This window comes from Ovis canadensis, chromosome 18 (assembly GCF_042477335.2).
Source record: "Ovis canadensis isolate MfBH-ARS-UI-01 breed Bighorn chromosome 18, ARS-UI_OviCan_v2, whole genome shotgun sequence".
Taxonomy (NCBI): domain Eukaryota; kingdom Metazoa; phylum Chordata; class Mammalia; order Artiodactyla; family Bovidae; genus Ovis; species Ovis canadensis.
Window position 1 is genome coordinate 34423035 of NC_091262.1, and position 24106 is coordinate 34447140.

The following is a 24106-nucleotide window of genomic DNA, read 5'->3' on the forward strand; positions in this document are numbered from 1 at the left end:
GGCAAATGACATCTAGGCTCAGCAGTGGGGGATCAGGAGGGGGGATCATGACAGGGTGTGGTGTGAACTGTGGCCAGCCAGAGAAGGCGTGCGCAGCCACCACCCAGCTCCCGCCAGCGGCTGTCACATGGGAATCAGGAGTGTTATCAGGTCTCCCAATTTTAAATGTAAAGAAATGTCGGTTTTACATTTAAAATCTCTTAACTGATTTCTACAAAAACCCTCCCAATTCTGGCAACAGATACCCAAACACTGCTGGCCAGCAACGGACGCGTCTGCAGCTCAGCGAGCCAGGAACCACCAGTCTGCTGCAACTGGGCTCTCCTCCGGGTTGCCCCGCACCCCGGCCCCGCGCCTGCATACCCTCCCCCATCCTCCTGATGGTCCTTCAAGGTCAGCACTCAGGATCCTCAAGGCCTGCCCCCGCTCACGCTGACCCTCCTTCCCCGCAGCCCTGCGCAGACACTCCTGTGTCCTCCATCCTCCATCCTCCACTGCCTCCCTCGACAGTTACCTAACCTCGCCGGGTGTTGGTCGCGCGGCCCCCTGGACCTTACTCGGTCCCCCTGGACCCTCCTCGGGTCACCCGCAACGCTGTGCACCTTCCCAGTTCGCATGATACACCGGGGCCGAACTCGGTAAACCGGACGGATATAGCACTTCCACTGAGAGAGAGGAGCAAAGCCCCATACTCGATAAGGAGTCACCGCCTGATACCCAGACGGACCCCAAAGCAGGCCGGGGCCGTCCCCGGATGCACGGGTGCGCCAAGCTCTCCCGAGGGAGCGGGTGGGAGCCCCGGGCCCGCCCCGCCGGGCAGTCCCGGAGGACTCGCGGGCGGTGGATGTTCGGAGCAGCGAGAAGCCGCACCTCCCGCCTCCAAGCTGTTTGTGATTTCCTCCCGGGGCTCCCGGTCACCCTCCCCCTTAGGCCTCCCTCACCCGGCGGCCCGCCTTCCCGGGCTCGGCCCCTTCCCATCTCCCCGCACAGCCGGCCCCCGCGACCCTCCCACCTCCGCGGCGACCGCAGACGGTCAGCGGGTGTCGGAAGGCGGGCCCGCGCCGAGGCCGCGCGGGGGGCGCCGGCCCCGCTCCCGGACTCTCCCGGCCCGCTCCCGGGCCCCCCGCCCGGCCCCGCCGGCGCCTCGGCCCCGCGACCTCTCCCCATGCCGCCGCCGCCGTGGCCGCCCCCGCCCGCGCGACCCGGGCCCTCACCCGCGACAGGGTGAGGTCGGTCATGAGCTGCTCGAAGGCCCGCGTCTCCTCGGCCTGCCGCTGCGTGTGCAGCGCGATCTTCTCACTGAACTTCCGCGGGTTGGCGCTGCCGGAGCCCGGCGAGGCGGCCATGGCGCGGGCCCGGCGCCGGCAGGAGGCGGGAGACGGCGGGCGCGGGCCCTGCCTCGGCCCACCCGTCCGTCCGCAGGCCAGCCCCAGCCGCCGCCCGAAGCCCGTCCTCCGGCGCGACCCGGCAGAGGAGCCGCCGCGGCCCCACCGCCAGCGAGCGGCCGGGAGCGCGCCGAGGTCCGCCCCCGCGCGCCCGGCCCCGCCCTCGGCGCGGCCCGCCCGCCGCCCGGCCCCGACCCTGCCCCGCGCCCGCCGCCGGAGGGCTTTCCCCGGCGTCCCGCGCCCGGCTCGCGACCCGCCGCGCGGACCCCGCGAGGAGACCCCCGGCTCGCGCGGCAGAGCGGGCCCGACGTGAGGGAGCCGCTAGGGTACCATTTTACTGAAGCGCTCCCCGGTAGGGCTCGCCTGGCCTTCGGATTGACGTTACAGTTTTCAAAGAGTTTGAACACCTTGCTCGCCCTCCCCAGCCAGGCCGACTTCCTTCAGCGGGGCGAAAACGGGCGACCTACGCTTGAGCAATCCTCTCCCTCGGTTCCCACCCCTGTGGGGCCTAACAGCTGCCCTCCGTCCTCCGCCTCCCAGCCCGCTTCCTCCCTCGATCTGTGTCGCTGACGGTCCGCTCGGGCCCACCCAAGAAAACAGTTACTAAATCTGGATCTCAGTTTCTAAAACCGTCTCCCGAGTTGCACTTGAGACACCATCCCCCCCGCCCGGGGGTCCCCCTCTTCGCTCCTCAGCCCCGGCCCCTTTTCCAGGCTCTTTATGAGCATCCGTGGGCTCTTTTGGACTCCAGTTCCAACCTAGTCAGTCAGCCTCATTGGTTTTCTCCCTGTCTGCAGCCCCCGTAGTTCCTCTCCGTAGAGATGTTGATGTGTGTAAAGATGTCCTGGACGCCTCTGAGAGTGTGTCTCTGCCTTTTGTAAGCTAGTAACTATCAGGGACACGCAGAAGACTGCAGAAAATGATGTTAGCGCCACCCACGCCCTCCCCTATCAAGGTTAAATGTATCAAAACATTTTGCTTCATTTACTTGGTATTTATTAACGAAATAGAAAATCAGGCAGATCTAAAACCCCACCCTTATTGTTTCTCCCTCCTCCCTAGAGGTGGTCACTGGGCTCAAGTCGGTACCTATCATTCACATTAATGTTTTTACACTTTTATTATATACGGCATATGGATCCACCAACTGCATATGGAATACCAAATTTTATTTTTAAAATTTTACAGAAAAGCTACATCATGCTAGATAAACTTTGGCACCTTTTTTTCATTTACCATTGCTTTTGAAATTCGTTTGTATTGATTCATTTGTTTTAATTCCTGTGTAGTATTTCTCTCTACTTTTCCTGCGTCTCATAGATTGTTTTTCAGAAAATTTAATGAGAACATACCTCTATTAGCTAGAGGTTAGTTTGATTCATTATGATTAGTTTGATTCATTATGATTGGATTTATTTCTTCTGTCTTATTTTGTACTGTTTATCATGCTTTTACTCTATATTTTCTGCTTTTTCAGTTTCAAAGAACAGAATTCATCCTAGATAAAGTACGGAAGGATTTACTATAGGGTATAAAATGGCTTAAGGACTTGTGAGGAGGGCTGAGCAAGCAGACTCTGGGTCGAAAGGGTCAGCAGTGACCTGGAGACACATGCTGCAGAACCAGGCCAACAAAAGAGCCACTGCTTCTTCTAAAATCTGGAAGCCACCTACTGAATTGGAGGGCTGTCACTACCCTGGCCACCTCCTGGACCCTGAAGCCACCATAGAAAAATACAGCAGTACTCACCAATAGACAGCACATACAAAGGCTCAGCTTCACTTCCACCTCACAAATCAAATAAGAAACAAAATTGGACTGGAAGTGCCAAAACTGCATCCAGAATCCTAGCTGCAGTAACATCTAGGAAATGTGGTTATAGCCTTTCAGCTTCTGAGATATAGGGAGGCGCCGTAGGACACTGGAATGGGTGTTGAGCTAAATCCTCTATTTTCATCTACCAGTTCACCAATGCAGGGATCTATCATGTCTGGGTTCTGTTGCACTAAATGACTGTTGTTGTTGTTGTTTTAAGTTATGTATTTATTTACGGTCTTTGTTGCTGTGTGCACTGGCTTTTCTTGTTGTGGAACTTGGCCTCTAGGCCTGGGAGCCCAGTAGTTGCGGAACAAGGGCTTAGTTGCCCGGAGGCCTGTGAAATCTTCCCAGATCAGGAATCTAACCAGTGTTCCCTGCATTGACATGTGGATTCATAACCACTAGATCACCAGGGAAGCCCTGAATGACTCTTTTTTATTTCCATTTTGCCCTTATCTAATTTGGAAAATAGTCGTGGTTAATCTAATCACTTTCCATTTAATTTTTTTTAATCAAATAAATACATGTGAATTTTTTAACAATAGCTTTACAAGGCACACAATTTTCCCAAGTAAGTCCCAGTTCCCATGGTAAATAAGTTTTTCCTGCTGTTTTGTGATTATTTTTTTAGTTTTAGATGTTAACTATTCATTTTCTACTATGGGAAGAATGCTTTGGCTCTTTTGTGCCCCCAACACAAATATGATTTTCCCTGCTCCCATTCTTTCAATGTAGTTATTAATATATGATAATTTTTGGTAAGTCAATATTAAGTGTTTACACAATACACAATAGTTCCATTTTTAAACTTTTTTTTTTTTTAGTTAAAACCTGCCTTCACTTTTTTTTTTGCTTAGATTTCTCTCAACTCATTAGAAATCTTTTTTCCCAAACTCTGATTTATAGTATTTGGGTTTTAGCTCTGTCTCTCCCCTCTTCTGGTCCCTCTGGTCTTCTTTCTAAAGTTCGTTGAACTCTGAAAGACATTACTGAACCTATGAACGGGCAGTTTGGGAGGGAACTTCTCTCGCAGACCACTTTGCCTCCCTGCTGCATCCTGGACTCTTGCTTTCCTCGCCTGCTATCTGCTGGCTCTCCTCCCTTCATCCTGAGAGTTCCCTTCATCTCCCGTCTTCTGACCTCTGCCTCCTGCATCTCAAGCTGTCCTCCTGCTTCATGTACTAATTCATGTTAGCGGAGGACATTCTCCAATAGTTTCCTGGGAAAGAATACATAAAAGATAAAATCCTTCAGGCTCTGTGCGTATGCAGATGTTTTTATTTTTCCCTCAGACTTGATTGACATTTGGGCTAAGAATAGTCTTCATCAGAAATCCTTCACATTTACTTCTTCGAATGCATTGCTTCACTGTTTTCTCACTTCCAGTGTTGCCATTGGGAAGTCCACTCACATTCCACTCACTCTCACCTTTCCTTTGTAGGTGACCTGCTTTTTGAGGGTGATTATTGTTTATTTATTTTCACACACACACCCCATTCTCTGAAGGCTTAGTATTCTGATATTTTATGATAATGTACTTCGGTGGGAGGCTTTATTTTTGTTCACCACACTGGCATTAGATATGTATGTGGAAACTGAATACTCATATCCTTTAGTTCTGAGAAATTGTCCTATCTTTTCGGCAATATTCTTTTTTCTTTCTTTCGTGGAGATTCTACTTGGTCAGTTAATGGGTCTCCTACATTGCTTGTCTAATTTTCTCATCTTTTCTCTCCTATTTTCTATTTTTTTTTGTCTTTTGCTGTTGTTATTCTATTTCCTAATAAATTTTTTCAGCTCTTTCTTTCAATTTTGTCTTTCCTTTCTGTTGAACTTTTATTTCTGTGATTGTATTTCTAATTTCTAGATGCTCTTTCCTGATTTCTGACTGCTCCTTTTTAAAATAGCATCCTATACTCATTTCAAGGGTGTGCTATTAATTAGAGGTTATTTCTGTTTTTATATTTTCTTCTACTCCTTGTATTGTCTGTCTCTGCTTTGTCTGAGTTCAATTTTTAGTTTGTTCATTTTGGTCTCCATCTAGAGGCTTCCCTCAAGCCTCTGGTAATCCTTGACTCCATTCATAATTAAGACAGAAACACTAAATATGTATAGATATCTTGTTTCTGGAAATTAAAATGATTTAAATTAATATTTTTATATATTCTGTAGCAGAAATTGCTAGCTGTTCTCTCAACATTCATTCTCCTCTTTTTCCTTTATTAAAAGAAATTCTGAACTTTAACTGGATGCTTCGTTGCCCAGCTAAAATCAGCTGAAGACTACGTTTCCCACTCTCCCTTGTGAATAGATCTGGTCATGTTTCACGCCACAGATGTTAGCAGAAGAAATACAGGCAACTTTGGGATCATGCCCTTAAATGAAAAGGAGAAAGACCTTTTCCCTCTTCTCCTCACTGGCTGAAATATGGATGTGGTAACTAGATAGAGCAGCTGTCCTAGACCATTAGATAAAAACTGTGTTGAGAATGACAAACCAGTAGTAGCAATGACCCCTGGCTTCCCAGCCCTGGGGAACCACAGTATCAGCTCTCAACTGCTTCTAGGCTATGACGTGGCTGAGAGAGAAGTACCGATTTTGTTTCAAGCCCACTTATTTTGGCCTTATTACAGGATCAAGCCAGGACCTGTTACATTTAAATAGAAAAAAATTTGTAAGTATATCAAGATATGGGTTAATAACATTTGTCTTTGAGGAATAGGGACTACTGGAAAAATTATCTTCCACTTTACACATTTCTAAATTATATACAGTTTTAGAGATAAGTATGTATTGCTAGTAAAATCAGGAAAAAATAAGGAAGTACAAATATCACTTGTTTTTAAAGAACTAACTGGAAGCTCTGTGCACCTGTGAGGTTTCTTAACTAGAGAACTCACTGGAACAGAGACCCAGAATTTTCAGTGCATGTCCTCCAGGTAACAATATCCCTAGGGTTTGGTGTGTGTTTTGCTTTTTTTATTGGAATATGATTGCTTTACAATGTTGCGTTAGTTTCTGCTGTACAATGAAGTGAATCTGCCATGTGTATACATATATCCCCTCCCTCTTAGACCTCTCTCCTGCGCCCCTGCATCTCACCCCCCTAGGTCCTCACAGAGCACCAAGCTGAGCTCCTTGTGCTTTCTAGTCAGTTCCTGCCAGCCGGCTGTTTTACACAGGCCGTATATATATGTCAATTCCAATCTCCCGATTTGCCCCACCCTCCGTTTCCCCACCTGTGCCCACGTGTCTGTTTTCTACATCTTCATCTCTGTTCCTGCCCTGGAAATAGGTTCATCTGTACCACTGAACAGACTTTAAAATTTGTTTTTTCTCTTGGGCAGGTCAATTTCTCCGGCCTAAAGAATCTTCCAGTTGACTATCCAGAAGTATAAATAAGCAGCTGGCTCTCTGAGAGTCACGTGGGGAAAAAAAGTCCTAAGAGTTCCACTATTTGATGTGTTGCCTTGCACTTAATCTCTCTGTTTTCAGACAACACCTCACTGGTGTTGTCTTTGCCTCACCCTAAGTCCAAAACATCTCTGCCTCTGTTTCCCCAGTTAACCTCCCGCCTACAGCCACAGTGCAAAGTATCTGGGTGTCTAACTGCATCTTGTACACATTTTTGACCAATATTTGTATTTTTAACTCTATCCCTTCCCTCTTCAGGTGCCTTGGCCCTCTTTCTGAAGTTCTCTGATTCAAATCATCTTGCTTCTCATTAGATTTTCCCCTTTCCCCTGCTTTGCAGGCATTTCAGTTTCATCTTTTTATGTTCTGCTGTGCTGATTACCATTGGTCCATAGGGTGGAAGTCATGGCTAGGCCAGCTACCGGAAAGCCCCTAACTGGACAAAAATTAAAAGTTATATGTTGAAGTGCTGGGAGGGTTAAAAAAAAAGAGTTAAAAGTAAAGGCACAGGCAAGGAAAAACTGCATATGTTGGACATGCTAAGAATTTCAGGATGGTGAACCCAGAATCAGGACCCAGGTGACCTGAGTTGCAGAATGGCAAAAGTATTTTCTTATGTGCTAATGTCACCTAAGTTGTTTCCAAGAACTGATATGGCTGCTTTTGCAGGAGTAAATTTAAAACTGGGACCTTTAAAAAAAATTCTTTTTAAATGTATTTATGACCACACTGGGTCTTTGTCTCTGCACAGGCTTTCTCTAGTTGAGGCTGGCAAGTGGGGGCTACTCACTAGCTGTGGTGCACAGGTGTCTCATTGCAGCGGCTTCCCTTGTTGTGGAGCACAGGCTCTAGAAGGAAGGCTTCAGGAGCTGTGGCGCACAGGCTCAGTTGCCCCTAGACATGTGGAATCTTCCCAGACCAGGGATCGAACCTATGTCCCCTGCATTAGCAGGCAGATTCTTAACCACTGGACTACCAGGGAGCTTTATTTGGAAGCTCCTTGGGTCTGTTGACCATTGCTACCATCACTTGAGCATCCGTCTAAGAGGAATAGAAAAGAAACTCTGGGAACCACACTCACTGAGATGTATCCTTTGTCAAAGTCAGGGGTTGGAAACTTTTTGCTGAAGAGTTTTACAGATCATCTGCTCTTGTCTCCTCATAACTACTCACCTCTGCCAGTGTACATGACAGCAGCCATAGACCGCACATAAAGAAATGGACATGACTGTATCCTCATAAAACTTTATTTACAACAGCAGACAGTGGGGCAGATTTGACCTATTGGCTATAGTTTGCTGACCCCTGGTTGCATAAAACACAGATTGCTGAGCACATTCTGGGGCTCAAAGAGCTCAGAAACTCTGAGTTGCTGCCTTGGTATGTCTTGGGTGGTGGGGAGAATTCGCACTTTTAGCAAATTCTCAGGTGATGCTGATGCTGCCTGTTCTCTGGGATTTCACTTTGAGGGCCATCACTTTTAGATGACAGGGAACAACTGGAAGACTCTGCTATATGTCTTCCAAATGTTCTAGGAAATTTTTCTAAAATCTCTTTAAATGCTGCTTATTCATATTTGTTCTTTCCCTCTAGAAGATTAATTAGATGTGTATTAAGCATTTCCATTCTATTCTTCATGTCTTTTTTACCTCCCTTTTATATTTTTCTACTCTTAATTTTTGTGCTACATCTAGGTAATTTCATCAAATTTGTCTTCCAGTTTACTGACTTCTCTTTCCAGGCATGTGTAATCTGTCATTTAACCTATCCGTTGAGTTTTTTCTTCCTTAAGAACTGTTTTCCCATCTACAAACTCCATTTAGTTCTTTGTCAGATATGCCAACTCTTTACTAAGGCTTCCCTGGTAGCTCAGCGGTAAAGAATCTGCCTGCAGTACAGGAGATGCGAGAGACATGGGTTCTGTCCCTGGGCTGGGAAGACCCCCTGGAGAAGGAAACGACAACCCACTCCAGTGTTCTTGCCAGTATAATCCCAGAAAGAGCCTGGCAGGATACAGTCCATGGGGTTGCAAAGAGTCAGGCACAGCTGAGCACGCACAACTATTCTTCACTGGGTTCTATTCTTATCTTTTTATTCTTCCTTTTATGCCTTTAGTTATACTAATTTTATATTCTCTTTCAGCAAGTAGTTCTCTTATTTCAAGTTTGGGGAGCTCTAACCCTGTTTGTTGTATCTGCAGGCTCTTGTTTATGATGGATTATTTCCTAATGTTTTTAACTATGCTTTCAACTTTAGGAGGGCTTGATTTATACCCCATGGAAATCCTGGGTAGTGGGAATATGACTCAAATGTTGCTGTTGGGTTTTTTTGTTCCATGAGGTGCATGGGAATCAATTACCAGACATGAGAATTTTATTACATAGAAACCATACATTCAGATCCTAAACCCGTGTATGGGCCGAGTTTTTGGCTTCTCAAGGGGCTTCCCCACCCCTCCTCCCAGAACCCAGGCAGAGAGAGTCAAACTTCCTTGTCAGCTTTGCCTGTGGTAGAGTTTAGTCTTTCAGGCTGGGATTTTACCCCACTTACAGACTTGTACATCAGCCTGTTACTACTGCATGGCTGCTGCCAGGAGGCATGAGATTCCCGGGTCAGAGACAGCAAGCATCGTGAGCGTCATTTATGTGTCAGTTCACCTTGCCCACCAGGTCCCACGGGGATGATGCAGGAAAGCCCAGATGGGGCTTCCCTAGTGGCTCAGTGGTGAAGAATCACCTGCCAATGCAGGAGACATGGGTCCCTTCTCTGGTCCAGGAAGATTCCATCTGCTGTGAAACTATTGACCCTGTGCCTTAGAGCCCGTGCTCTGCAACAAGAGAAGCCACCGCAATGAGAAGCCCGTGTACCACAACTAGAGCGTAGCCCCTGCTCACCCCAACTGCAGGAGAGCCCAGCAGCAACAAAGACCCAGGGCAGCCAAAAATAAATATTTTTTAAAATTAAAAAAAAAAATAAGGGCCCAGATGGATGCCCAGACATGCATGGGTTCTGTCCCAGGAGAGGAATCAATTTGCTCTTTGACTCAGAAGAAGACATTGCTTCATTGCTTCGAGCTGCTCGCTATAAACACAACTCTGAGGAATGGCCCAGTGAGGAATGACCAGCGCTTTGTATCTGTGGCATAACCGGCCAGAATGTTGAGGAATGTTCAGGGCCCATAGATCAAAATCATAGAAGGCGATTTTGATGTAGGTCCTTTGTGGGTCAACCTTAAGAAATGCTGCCATTAAGAATGAAATCACAGGGACTTCCCTGGTGGTCTAGTGGCTGAGACTCCGTGCTCCCAGTGCAGGGGGCCTGGGTTGGATCCCTGGTCAGGGAGCTAGATCCCACATGCTGCAACTAAGCGTTCACATGCCTCAACTAAGACTTTGCATGCAGTAATGAAAGCCTGGCACAACCAAGTAAGTAAATATATATATTTTTAAAGATTGAAATAAATATAAAAAAGGATGAACCCAAGAATTAATATGGGCCATAGTTTTCAAATGGAAAGTAATCACTCCTTAGCAAAACTCCCTCCACTCTTCTTTTGCAGAGCCCAGAAAGGCAGATGCCACTTCCCAGGCTCTCTCACAGATGGGCCTGGCCACATGACTAGTTTGGTTATTGAGACTTAAGGGAAAGCCAAACAGGAAGCTTTTTGAAAAACTTTGGTTTTCAGATCAAAGGAACATATTCAACTGCAGCCAGCCCCTACCCGCTTTGTACTTGGAATACAGACGTGATGCCTGGAGCTATGGAAGCCATCTTGCAGTCACAAAAAGAGAAAGCATTAAGAAATTCCAGATTCAGAAAGACGGAAAACAACCTGATCAGGGCTAGCATTGTGAGCAGCTAAACCAACACTAGCAAGTGTTTTCTTCCAGACGTCTGTGAAACAAAGATAGCTCTCAATCTTTAAATCACTGGCAGTCTGTTTTCCATTTCTTGCAGCCAAAATCATTCCTGATGCACTTTGGTAAAGACCTTCATTTCTTTTTTTTCCTTTAACTTTTAATGTTTTCATAATTTCAGATTAACAGAAAAGCTGCCATTTTGTAAAGAATTCCCATATACTCTTTACCCAGGTTCCCAAATATTAAGATTTTATTGCACTTGCATTATTATTTCTTTCTCTGTATATATGTTCATTTTTTCTAAACCATTTGAGAGTAAGTTGATATGATGCCAATCTATCCATAAGAACTTTGGTGTTTATTTCATAAAAACAAGAGTAGTCTCTTATGTAACCATAATACAATTATCAAAATCAGGAAATTGACTTTGCTTTAGTATATTATATAATCTGCAGATATTTATTTAAAAATTTTGAAAACTATCCCAATACATTATTATGGCAAAAGAAAATCTAGGATTGCTCTCAATATTTGAATGACATGTCTCTGTAGTATCCCTTTTTTTCTTAAAGCTTTTTAAAAAAATCTTATTATTCTTTCTTAAAATATATTTATTTATTTATTTGACTGCACCAGGTCTTAGTTTCAGCATGCAAGATCTTCAGTCTTCACTGGGAATGCAGAATCTTTAGTTGCGGTATGTGGGATACAGTTCCCCAACCACTGCATTGGGAATGTAGAGTCTTAGGCACTGGACCACCAGGGAAGTCCTCTTTAGTATCCTTTCATTTGGAACAGTTGTTCAGTTTTTGTCTTTGACTCTGAAAATTTTTGAAGTGTGTCCAACTCTTTGCAATCCCATGGACTATACAGTCCATGGAATTCTCCAGGCCAGAATACTGGAGTGGGGAGCCATTCCCTTCCCCAGGGGATCTTCCCAATGCAGGGATCGAACCCAGGTCTCCCCCATTGCAGGTGTATTCTTTACCAAATGAGGCACCAGGGAAGCCCTTTGTAGTGACAGGCCAGTTATTTTATGGACAGTCCCTTCATTAAGGTTTGTGTAGTGTGTCCTCCTGATTAATTTCAGATTATGCATTTTGGGTAGGAGTAACAAAGGCCTGTCTAGTCAAGGCTATGGTTTTTCCAGTGGTCACGTATGAATGTGAGAGTTGGACTGTGAAGAAAGCTGAGTGCCGAAGAATTAATGCTTTTGAACTGTGGTGTTGGAGAAGACTCTTGAGAGTCCCTTGGACTGCAAGGAGATCCAACTTGTCCATTCTGAAGGAGATCAGCCCTGGGATTTCTTTGGAAGGAATGATGCTAAAGCTGAAACTCCAGTACTTTGGCTACCTCATGCGAAGAGTTGACTCATTGGAAAAGACTCTGATGCTGGGAGGGATTGAGGGCAGGAGGAGAAGGGGACGACAGAGCATAAGATGGCTGGATGGTATCACCGACTCGATGGACGTGAGTTTGAGTGAAATCCGGGAGTTGGTGATGGACAGGGAGGCCTGGCATGCTGCGATTCGTGGGGTCTCAAAGAGTCAGACATGACTGAGCGACTGAACTGAAGTGAACTGAGCCCAGGAGCAATATTGCGTTTTTATTTTATCCATCAGGAGGCACACAATGTCAACTTGTCCCATTAATGACGTTAAGTTTGGATCATTTAGCTAAGATGCTGTCTGCCAGGTTTCTCCACTGTAAAGTTTCTATTTTTTCCATTAATAGTCAATAGAACTCTTAAAGGGAGACAGTCTGAGACTGTATAAATATTTTGTTACTCAGTAAACTTGCAGAAAACTAGTTTTAGCACTCATTAACGATTCTTGCCTTCTCCCTATTTATTCTTTTATATTAGAATGGGCTCATGAATTCTTATTTTATTCAATAGGTTATAACCCACTACTATTATTACATTTAAGTTATCCCAGCTTTAACCTTTAATCTGGCTTCTGTGTCCTTCTAATATGTCCCTATCCATTTTTTAGTATTTTTTTTCCTTTCTGGACACAACAAGATATCCTGACCATCTTGTACTTTTCCTTTCCAGTCCCAGAACCAGTTACTTCTCCAAGCAGTCCTGGTTTCTTTTCATGGAAAAGGGTGTTTGGGCACTGGTTCTTTTATTTTTGGAAGCTAGTCTTTCTGAGTCGGCTTTTTTTGAGAGGAATTATCCTTTAACTTCTATTACGTCACCCTTTCACTTGTGTGCCTTCTCAACCCCGGTTGTTGTTGTTTAGTTGCTAAGTCATCTCCCACTCTTTGTGACCCCATGGACTGTAGCCTGCCAGGCTCCTCTGTCCACGGGATTCTCTAGGCAAGAATACTGCCATTTCCTTCTCCAGGGGATCTTCCTGACCCAGGGATTGAACTCGTGTCTCCTACATTGGCAGACAGGTTCTTTACCAGGGAAGCCCTACATCCAGATTATTCTCCACTTTGCAGACTTGGTGCCTCTGTATTCATAGGAGCTGGAAATGTGTTTCTCCAAAGGTCAGTGACTCAGAAAGTATAGTGAGCTTATCAAGTATACATTTTTACAGAATCATATCAAATTTAGGGGTAAATGTCAGAATTGCAATTTAAGGCCCAAAGCATTTCACAAATAACTTCACCCAACTCAAGTGTTTTAATGGAATCCAAAATTCTTTAGCAAAAGTGACCTACAAACACCCACTTTTTTTTTTTTGGTTTCCTAAGTAATATTTAACAGTTATTGAGAGCTTAAAGCAGGTACTATTGTAGCCTCCTCTTTCTCTAGCATCTCACAGGGTGTGTTTCATGGAACATGAGTCTTATAGATGGCTAAGAGAGGCTCCCTGAAAAGCAGGAGGGGTGGGCTGGTCTCCTGACTGTAGGATTTCTCAAAGCTTTTTCTTATTTTTTAAATGTTTGCTTATTTCTTCATTTTTGGCCGCATCAGGTCTTATTTGCAGCACGTGCGGTCTTTCCTTGTGGCACACAGGCTCACGGTTGCAGTGCGTGGGCTTAGCTGTGCGTGGGCATGTGGGATCTTAGCTCCCTGACCAGGGAGCAAACCTGCATCCTCTGCATTGGAAGGTGGGCTCTTTCTTTAATTATGAAAGTATAACACATGTATAGGATTCTTGGAAAATACAGAACAAAATTACATACATAGTTCCATTTAGCTTATGATTATTTTTTTAAATAGGTAAATTAAGATTTTTAGTTTATTTTTTTTGTTTCCTAAGTAATATTTAACAGTTATTGAGAGCTTAAAGCCAGGTACTATTGTAGCCTCCTCAATATCCTCCTTGAGGATACACGACTGAGTTCAGTCACTCAGTCGTGTCCGACACTTTCAATATCATGCCCTCAAAAATTAATAGAATGGATAGACAAAAAAAGTAGAAGGATACAGCAGACTTAAAAAGCACTATGAACCAATTCAACATAATTAAGATTTATACAATTTTCACACAACAGTAGGATACAAATTCTGTCCAAGTTCCCATAGACTATAAACAAGGAGACACTGGAACATTTTCAGGAAAGCAAAACAAGGGGCAAAAATGTCATGGTCTAAAGGTATTGAGATCATATGGAGTCTGTTCTTTTATCCCTGTGGAATTATGTCAGAAATCAATATCAAAAGATATTTGACAATAGTGGATTGAGAAGGTGGATTCTTAACCACTGCACTACCAGTGAAGTCCCTCAGAGGTTTTTAATATGTTTATGTGTGTTGTGACTTCCAAGGAGAATGATGGAATACAACCCTTTCCAAATTTCTTTTTTTTCTTAACATATATACTTTACTGAAATATAGTTGACTCACAATGTTTCAAGTGCACAGCAAGCTGATTCAGTTATACATAAACACATATATTATTTTTGAAATTATTTTCCATTATAGGTTACTACATACTACAAGCTATTGACTATAGTTCCCTGTGCTATATAGTAAACCTTTGTTGCTTGTTGCATATTTATTTTTTTTTGTTAGAAATCTAGCATTCTATTCATACTAAGTCAAACAAGTAGAATCAAAATGTCATAAATGCTTTAGCTAGGCAAAAATTAATGTTTTCTAAAATCATCTCTCTTGATCTTAGAATACTTCCTGTAGAGCACCTGCTGACCCAGGTTCCACTCTTCCAACACCCAGTAAACCAACTCTGCTTCCTAAACATCTCTAGAATTTACCCACCCCTTTTCATCCTAACAACCACTATCCAGTTCAAGTAGCAAAGTCTCTCACTAACTGAGACCTTAACTGGTCCATTTGTGTATCAGTCAGGGTCCAGCAGGAAACAGATGGCTGCTGAAACTGGAGACTGGAAGAAAAGTTAATAAAGACACAGGCAAGGCTTACAGATACTGCAGGACCCCCTGGGGCTAGTTACAGCAGGAATCATTAGCTCTCTGGGCCACAGGGAACCTGGGGAAGGATTGCTTACTGCAACAGGGAGAAGGTGGTTATCTGTAGAGAGGAACCCGGGAGGAATCCGAGAGGAACTCTGGCCTTTGGCAGGGAGAGAAGTTAATTCACAGGGACCTGGAAGAATAAGTCTTAACCTCTTCTTATTCTGGGCTCCCCTGGTGGCTTAGATGGTAAAGAGTCTGCCTGCACTGCAGGAGTCCTGGGTTTGATCCCTGGGTTGGGAAGATCCTCTGGAGAAGGGAATGGCATCCCACTCCAGTATTCTTGCCTGGAGAATTCCACAGACAGAGGAGCCTGGAGGGCTATAGTCCGTGGGGTCACAAAGCATCAGTCACGACTGAGCGACTAACACTTTCACTTCACTGTTTTTTCACCTTATTTTAGACCTCTGCTCTCCTGAGGTGCCTGTCATTGGCCAAACCCAAGCAGAAGCTGGAGGGAGACAGTGATGTAGTCTACACAGCCAGCTTCCTAGGGCCCAGAGGAGAGTAGAAGGTGGAGAGTGGATCTGAGGGACAAACAGGAAGTAGCGTAACCTGGAGTCTTGCCTCCGTACCCCCATCCATCCTCCACATTTCTGAGACCCAGATCTTATCATTTCTTGCTCTTCTTAAAACCCATCCATTGCTCCCTATTACTGTTGGAATAAAATCAGTAGTTTAGCACCAACTCACGAAAGCCAACTGTTAGCATCTTTTCCCAACTCTAGGGACTTCCCTGGAGGTCCAGTGGTTAAGACTCCATGCTTCTGCTGCACAGGGTGAGAGTTCAATGCCTGGTTGGGGAACTTAAGATTCCGCCTGCCATACGGTGTGGCCAAACAAGACGAAACAAAAACACTCCTACCCCTCAACTCTATGTTCAATGACCAATGGCATCAAGCCTGAAATCAGCTGTGGGAGGTGTTCACACTACGGAATTGGCAAATGCTACAACCATTATTTTTTTCTTTCATCGAACTGCATATGTTAAGATAAAAGCATTTTATTAGAAGAAAAGAATGAACTCAGGAAATGTTCTTTAAAAAACTCTATTGAAAACAGAGACAATGACCAACCTAACAGTCATGAGTTCTCCTAGCACCCAGACTATATTCTCCAAGTACCCTTTCCCACTAAAAGTAAGCAGGGGTCCTTGGAGAAATAGCTGATTTGAAGTCTGGGGGTGAGTAAAGTAGCAAGATGTGGCTGGAACATCTTAAGCCAGAAAGCAAGGAAGCTATCAAAGTCTACTGGGGTCATGATGAAAGGACAGTCCCCACTGAAGGACTTCTACTGGTCCAAAAGAGGACAATTTGAGCATGTAAAAACATTAAAAAATTTTTAACATTTAAATTTAAAATTTACCATAAAATTCTTATATATTTTTAAAATATATGTATATCTACAGTGGACTGAAAGACATCAAATATTAAAACATTAAAAAAACCAGGAGTCACAGGATTGAAAAAAACAAAACCTCACCGGTCACCTTTAGAAGATGTTAGGAGCCCGCCAGGCTCCTCTGTCCATGGGATTTCCCAGGCAAGAATACTGGAGTGGGTTGCCATTTCCTTCTCCAGGGGATCTTTCCCAACCCAGGGATAGAACCTGCATCCCCTGCGTGGCAGGCGGGATCATTGCCACTGAGCCACCTGGGAAGATGAAGATGTTAGGGAACACGCTTTTTTTGAAAACTGGCAAATAAAGGGAGAGAGACAGCATTCCATCTTTTCAATAGTCTTCAAGGTAACCAAATAGTTGGTGATAGGACATTCTTTTTAGAAAAATTCTGATAAATGAAGAAGTAATGGCTGATTATCACCATTCTGCAACCCTCAATGAAGTAAGAAATCTAGTCAGTCATGTCAGTGGCTGCTGAACCCATGTGGTATGTGATGAAGAGGGGACAGGAAAATTTATAACAAATGAATCAAGCTGGAAATATTTGAACTTTGTGATCAGGCTTTACATCACAAAGAGATACATCCCTGAGATCACCCTGTAGATCAAGATATAATAAGAAACCTCAGAGAATAGAAATTCTATAGGATCAACACCAAATATTGTGTTGACCAAAAAGTTCATTTGCATTTTTCTGTAACATCTTGCAGAAAAACCTGATAGAAATTTTTGGCCAACCCAAGATTTGAAAAAACAGAGAGAGGTTTCCCTGGTGGCCCGTGGTTAAGAATCTGCCTTGCAATGCAAGGGACACTGGGTCAATCCTTGGTCCAGAAGATGCCACAGGGCAACTAAGCCCGTGCACAACTACTAAGCCTTCGTGCCCTAGGTCCTGCGCTCTGCCGTGAGAAGCCACCACGAGGAGGCTGCACGCCACAGCTAGAGAGAAGCTCCTGCTCTCCGCATCTGGATACAGTCCCCACAGAGCAACAGAGAATCAGAGTACTCAAAAATATTAAAATTTTAAAAAGAGAGAGAATTCATAGATTAAGAGATTTAAGAAACCCATCAACTAAATGTAATGTGGGAATCTTGTTTGGCAGCTGATTCAAATATATGAAATGTTTAAGCCAATTATCAGATGTCTGGGGAAATGTAAACAGTGACTGCCTATTCAGTATTTCAAATTTATTTTTTAGGTGTGATAATGGCTTGGAGTTTTTTTTTTTTCCCAATGTTAAGAGTGGGATTTCTCACCCTGGGTTCTACCGACATTTTGGACTAGCTCATTTTCTGTTGAGGGGTCTGTTCTCTGCATTAAGACGTGCATGAGCAGCAACCCTCATCTCCACCCACTAGATGCCAGCAGAGCTCTCTTAATAAAGACAGCAAAAACCATCTCCAGATATTGTCAAGTGTTTCATGGAGGGACAGTTGCTCCCTGTTGAGAAACACTGTGGTGGAGATACATACTCAAGTATTTGCGGTTGAAATGAGACTGTAGCTGGGATTTGTAAAAATAACCCAAGGGGATGTGGATGAAGGTAGAGATGAAAGTGTTGGTAACTGCTTAGGCTAGACAATGGACACATGGGAGTTCATTATACCATTCCTTCTGTTTAGATTGTTAGACATTTTTTTCCATGATAAAATTTTGTTTAAAAATTGTTGTACCAAAGGAGTATTAAAATATTTCTACTTTTCCAAAGCATCACTAGTGTATTAGTTTAAGTAAGTTATCTCTAAGTTAAAAGGAGAAGGGGGCAGAAGAGGATAAGATGGTTAGATAACATCAGTGACTCAATGGACATGAATCTGAGCAGACTCCAGGAGACAGAGAAGGAGAGGAGCCTGGCATGCTGCAGTCCATGGAGTCGCAATGAGTCAGACTCGACTTAGCAACTGAACAACCACAAGTCAAAGGTTATGAGTGTAACTCATAGTCATTCAATAAGTCTTAGTGTAAGTCCCTCGCCCACTTCCCAAGCCTTGACACAGTGTATGATCTACAGACTGGATAATCAGCTCTTTTCCAAACTTTCTTTGCTTTCAGCAAAATTAGAGGGCCTAATCATATTTAATTTTTTAATTATAATTTCATTGAGATTTGGGAGATATGATTAGAGTCCTAAAAAATGGGTGACATCATTATCACAAAACACTTTCCATTCCATATATTAGTACTTACTATGGACTTCCTGGTGGCTCAGAAGGTAAAGCATCTGTCTATAATGCATGAGACCCGGCTTCAATCCCTGGGTCAGGAAGGTCTCCTGGAGAAGGAAATAGCAACCCACTCCAGTATTCTTGCCTGGAAAATCCCATGGAAAGAAGAACCTGGTAGGCTACAGTCCATGGGGTCCCAACGAGTCAGACCCGACTGAGTGACTTATTTATGGTAGCAAAGGTTCTGAGAGCTCACATTTATAAAAGTGAAAATAGGAAGAGAACTGGTCAACAGCTCTTTTATTATGGTCAGCAGTAATATTTATCCACATATTTGGGAGGGGTGGTATTCCCAGGTGGCGCTAGTGGTGAAGAACCTGCCTGTCAATGCAGGACACAAAAGCGACAAGGGTTTGATCCCTGGGTGGGAAAAGATCCCCTGGAGGAGGGCATGGTGACCCACTCGAGTATTCTTGCCTGGAGAATCCCAAGGGCAGAAGAGCCTGGCGGGCTACAGTCCATAGCACCGCAAAGTTATGGACACAACTGAAGTGACTTAACATGCACGCACTAAAGTTTTTTATTCTTTTTTATGTGGCTCATTTTAAAGTCTTTATTGAATTTGTTACAATATTACTTCTGTTTTGTGTTTTGTTTCTTTTGGCTGCTAGGTATGTGAGCTCCCCACCAGGGATTGAACCTGGGTCCCCTGCACTAGGGAGAAGGCAATGGCACCCCACTCCAGTACTCTTGCCCGGAAAATCCCATGGACAGAGGAGCCAGGTAGGCTGCAGTCCATGGGGTCGCAAAGAGTCAGACACGACTGAGCGACTTCCCTTTCACTTTTCACTTTCATGCACTGGGGAAGGAAATGGCAACTCACTCCAGTGTTTTTGCTTGGAGAATCCCAGGGATGGGGGAGCCTGGTGGGCTGCCGTCTATGGGGTCGCACAGAGTCGGACATGACTGAAGCGACTTAGCAGCGGCAGCAGCAGCCCTGCAATAGAAGGCAAAGTCTTCACCACTGACTGCCAGAGAGGTCCCTAGCCATAAGCTTTTAAACCTGCACTTTAAGAACTTTCATTTATCTCATTAAGAGATGCATTTCAAATATCTTTTAGAATTTTTTGTCAAGACAATACATTAGGGGATTTTGATTAAAGATGCACTAATAATAATTATGATGCAAAGTATTTTTCTGGATCGTTAAGAGCCTTATGGTCACAGGCAATAAAATATTTTAAATTTTTTCACAAATAATGATGACAGGATGGTCAAAAGTTAAGACTTATGCTTTAAAAGATTACATTAGAATAAAATTCTAAGGGAATGGAATAGAAACACGAGTTTAAAGAGGAAAAAAAGATGTCAACTTTCCAATCGACAAAGGGCTATGTCCACATGCCATTAATTTTTATTGGAATGTAGTTGCTTTACAATGCTGTGTCAGTTTCTGCTGTACAGCACAGTGAATCAGCCATACGTACACATATATCCCTCTTTTCTGGACTTCCTTCCCATTGAGGTCAGCACAGAGCACTCACGGAGTTGAGTTCCCAGTGCTATACAGTAGGTTCTCATTAGTTATCTATCTTATACATAGCAGTGTATATACGACAATCCCAGTCTCCCAATCCATCCTACCCCGCTTCATGCGCCTTTTAAAACAGTCAGTCCCATTGCAGTGCCCTACCAATGAGCTCTTCCTCTCATACACAGCAGGGTGTTTCCTCCAATTAATAAAGTATTAAAAAATAAAATTAGGGGTTTTATTTGGGTCCTCTCTAGGCGTGGGCTTCTCACTGCGGTGCCTTCTCCAAGCTCCGGAGCATACACTCAGTAGTTATGGCGCACGGGCTTAGATGCCCCACGGCAAGTGGGCTCTTCCCAGACCAGGGGTTGAACCTTAGCCCCCTGCATTGGCACATGGATTCTTTACTACTGAGCCACCAGGGAAGACCCTTTATTTGTATTTTTAAGTACGGCTGCCCCTTGGGGTCTTATTAAAAAGGCAGCTATTTTCCCTCCCTTTTGCTGCTGCTTTCTTTTCCCATATCCAATGTTCCATAGTCTTTTCTGGTGATTTGTATGTAATGGAGAAGTCCCCGGAGGGACATACTGTGACCTAGAGTGCTACTGCCATAAAACATTTAATGCTATGGTAATTTGAAATTTCCAGCCATTTGCTGATCAGAACTGACATTGAAATGTCCACCAATAATGATTAAAGAAAAACTGGATGATTTTAAAAAAAATATTTATTTAGGCTGTGTTGGGTCTTAGTTGCACTCACAGACCCTTAGTTGTGGCGCGTGGGATCTGCCCAAGGGTCTGAACCAGTGACCCCTGCATTGGGAGAGCAGAGTCTTAACCACTGGACCACCAGGGAACTCCCTGGATGGTTTTTTCACTTTAAAAAAGTATTAAGTGACATTATGCTAGTTCTCCACCTTGCCACACCCCCCAATTCTTTTTATGCTGAGGCTACTTACAGTATTTTATATTTAAAAAGGCTCACAAGTTTAAAACAATTGCTTTGAGATAGCTGATTTGTGTTTGTTCCTTCAAAAAGACTATGAAGGGGTTGTTTTCTGTTGTGGTTTTCAATTATTAAACTTCACTCTAGTTAACACTGTTTTGCAGGAACTGCTAACAATGAGACTGAGGGAAATCAACACAAAAACAAACGAATGACCTTTTATTTCATACAGAGATACAGAGGCAATTGTGTGGGGCAACGATCTGATGGGCAGTCCAAATTCTTGAAGGAAGAAATTCATGGTAAATGTCATGATGGCTGGTTGAAGAGAAGGTCAAAGAAGGAGAGAACTGAGACAGAGACTGCTATGGCTAATAAATTAAAATTACAAAGAGCTACCAGGTTTTAACGCCATGACTTGACTTTGTCTGGGCATCCTCAATGCTGTGAACAATGTAATTACGCACAGTTACCATCAGAATTCTTGAGGGTAGTTTGTGCCCTTTGTGGCAAGGGAACCATGCTCCTTACAGCCACTGACACATCATGCTTCATTAAAGAGTTGTGAACTTCGCTCACTGTCTGTCATCAACGTGGCCTTTGGGGCCCGACATGAATTTGGGTTGAATATCATCTTTTAATGTAAAACAGTTGACAGTTTGGTTGGTCCCAGTTTTTGAGGCAATGCCACTTAGAGTGGTTATCTTCTTTTAATCTGAGGAAAATATCTACTAAAAAAATTGTCTTGCAAAACACAAGAAACGAGGTCAAGGTAGTGGAGACTCTTTCCATGACACTCCACACCTCACCTCTTCACCTGTCTGTGGGCTGCATGGGGTGTGTAGACTCGTAATCTGCACCTGTGGACCTGACTCAGTAAACTGACTCAGTAAACAGTCTATCATGAAAAACACACTTCCAACACTTAACATCTGTAACTGGGATGCGTCACATGATTTGTTATCAATGAAGACAGTTTATTGGCTTTAAATATACACCAGTAAATGTTTAACTGTTAGTTTATGTTTTATGATAAAAGAACACTGAACCAAAACATCAGAGGAAATGAGGCTCAGTAGCATGATTTCAATATATTTTCCTGGATAAAAAGACTGTTTTAAAAAAGTACATGACTTTTAATCTAAGAATGAAAGCTCCATGAGCTCAGTGTTTAGCACTGAATTGTTTGTGACTAAATTTGAAAAACAGAGTTCATAAAATAAAGGCATAGTGTGGGCAGCAAGAGAAAAGACAAAAAAAAAAGGGGGGGGGGGGCAGCTTTTAATATCACGTGTAACATCACTTGGCTGCTTTTGCCTGGTTTTGTTTCAGTCTGTTTAAGGCAGGATAATCTCTCTGCAACCCGGCAGATAAACCCTAGTGTTTTAGCTATAAGAAAGTTTTAAGAGTTCAGATATACAGATAAGCCAATTAAAAAAAAAGAAAAACCCAAACCGTTTTCTTACAGTATTCTAAAGACTTTTGAAGCAGTATATAAATCTTTAAAATTCCTATCACCCCCACTTTAAGAAATAAATCTACACTTTCATAAGGCACTCTTAAGACATAAAACAGCTTTGAAAATAGTTACATTCTATGCTAGGGATAACCCATTCCTTTGCCATAGGGATGGAGTGGATCGTTTGCCTGAAACTAGTCAATCTTGTGCACCAAGAGAAACAAGCAGGTGTTCAGACCATTCTGAATTTACCTAAATAGCTTAATTTTAACAATGGGACTCTCCCATCCACTGATGAGAATTGCCCAAATGTAATGGTCAAATTTAAAAACAATATCCCTCTCTTTCTAGAAAATGCTTCCTTTGAACACAGAACAGTGACTTCTATTAGCTCCCACCATAAAGGAAGACAGAATGGAAGACAACCAAAGCCTCCCCATATCCTTCAACTTTACTGATGGAACAGTAATATAAAGGAACTTCACTTTTAAGTGACAACCTAATAACTATGGATAATCTAACATTTTAACTGTGTGTCTTCTAAGTATGCACGTTATTGGGCTAATGGCTTCCACTTCTAAACAGCAAGTATTCAAATCCCACTGTCCCTATTGCTAATAGAAACAAACACCAAAGCTTACAATATAGTAACGCAACCTCTACGACTGTAACAACATGAGAGATTTTAGGACAGTTCCCACTCTTCCCTAATAGAAGAGAATGAAGGAACAAGATGGGTCAGACTGGGCCTGAAATACAATTTCACTATGAAGAAAGGACGACCAATGTCCCTGTTGAGCGGGAGGAGTTAAACTTGTGGAGCTGGGGGCGATATTAGACTGCAGCAATGGTGTGGGCTGGGTCCTTGTTTCCAAGAAGTAAAGAAGGACCTTCAGAAAGGCTGCCGCTGGGCACTTCTTTCTTCATCCTTCTGGGCTGGAAGCAAATGCTCTGTTACTTCTCGTAGAACTTCTTGTTGAGAAGGAAGATGAGGAGGTTGACGTTGACTTTCGCTCTGTCAAATAATTTCATGACAGCGACTCCTTCATACTGTAGCTGCAGCAGGTCCTGTTCAAAAACAACATTCTGATGGTTAATCAAGTCCGTGGGACAAGAAAAGGAGGGATCCGGAAGGGACGAGGCCTGCCTTGTGTGCCAGATGTGAGCTGGGGTGCGACACAAGTCCCCAGCTACGGAACTGCCTGCTGTGGCCCAGTCAGTCTAGGTGACATGTCGCCTGGAGAAGGTGACGGCGTTTCAATCCAGGCTGAGACACAGTAACCCCTGAACACAAGATAAGGCCAGTAATGTCATCTCAACACTGTCTACTAGAGTCTCCATTCCCTTTTCAAATGACAGCTTTCCTATCCTGAACACAACGGGGAAGAGAGGACTAAATGGTTTTCACATTTACTATATGCCCCTGAGTGTAGGAGCATGTTATACGACGTCTGTTTAAGTCCTGTCAGAAATCCTACCAGGGGTGATTATCTCAGATTTAAAGATGAGAATACTGAGGCTGGAGGATGTTAAATGACCTGCCCAACAGAACAGAGCAGGACGTGGTAAATCTGGACCTGACAGCTAAGGCCTGTTTCTCTACTACCCTCCACTGTCCAGAACAAATCGAGGAAATCAGAGTGGTCTCACACCCAAACTCTGGAAGAGCGGTAGTGAAAAAGCAACCATCAAAGGGGCTGAAGGCAGGACTTCTCAGTGGTCCAGTGGTTAA

The 24106-nt window shown here is 43.8% G+C and overlaps 2 protein-coding genes across 5 annotated transcripts in view; both read right to left on the reverse strand.

The window, feature by feature from the left end:
• The window catches only part of CRTC3 (CREB regulated transcription coactivator 3), a 96866-nt gene extending 94941 nt beyond the window's left edge, over positions 1-1925 (reverse strand). For 2 of the 4 annotated variants that reach the window (XM_069560354.1, XM_069560353.1), the window contains exon 1: positions 1215-1561. In XM_069560354.1, the coding sequence (XP_069416455.1) occupies positions 1215-1346 (132 nt within the window). In that variant the 5' untranslated portion in view covers positions 1347-1561. Of the gene's footprint in view, positions 1-1214; positions 1562-1715 lie in introns of those variants that run through there. The other 2 variants (XM_069560355.1, XM_069560356.1) reach the window with 2 other exon arrangements.
• Positions 1926-21121: 19196 nt separating this feature from the next.
• IQGAP1 (IQ motif containing GTPase activating protein 1) overlaps positions 21122-24106 on the reverse strand; it is a 109452-nt gene continuing 106467 nt past the window's right edge. Inside the window, exon 38 of the mRNA XM_069560357.1 lies at positions 21122-23442. Within this exon, the coding sequence (XP_069416458.1) occupies positions 23329-23442 (114 nt within the window). The 3' untranslated portion in view covers positions 21122-23328. The remainder of the gene's footprint in view (positions 23443-24106) is intronic.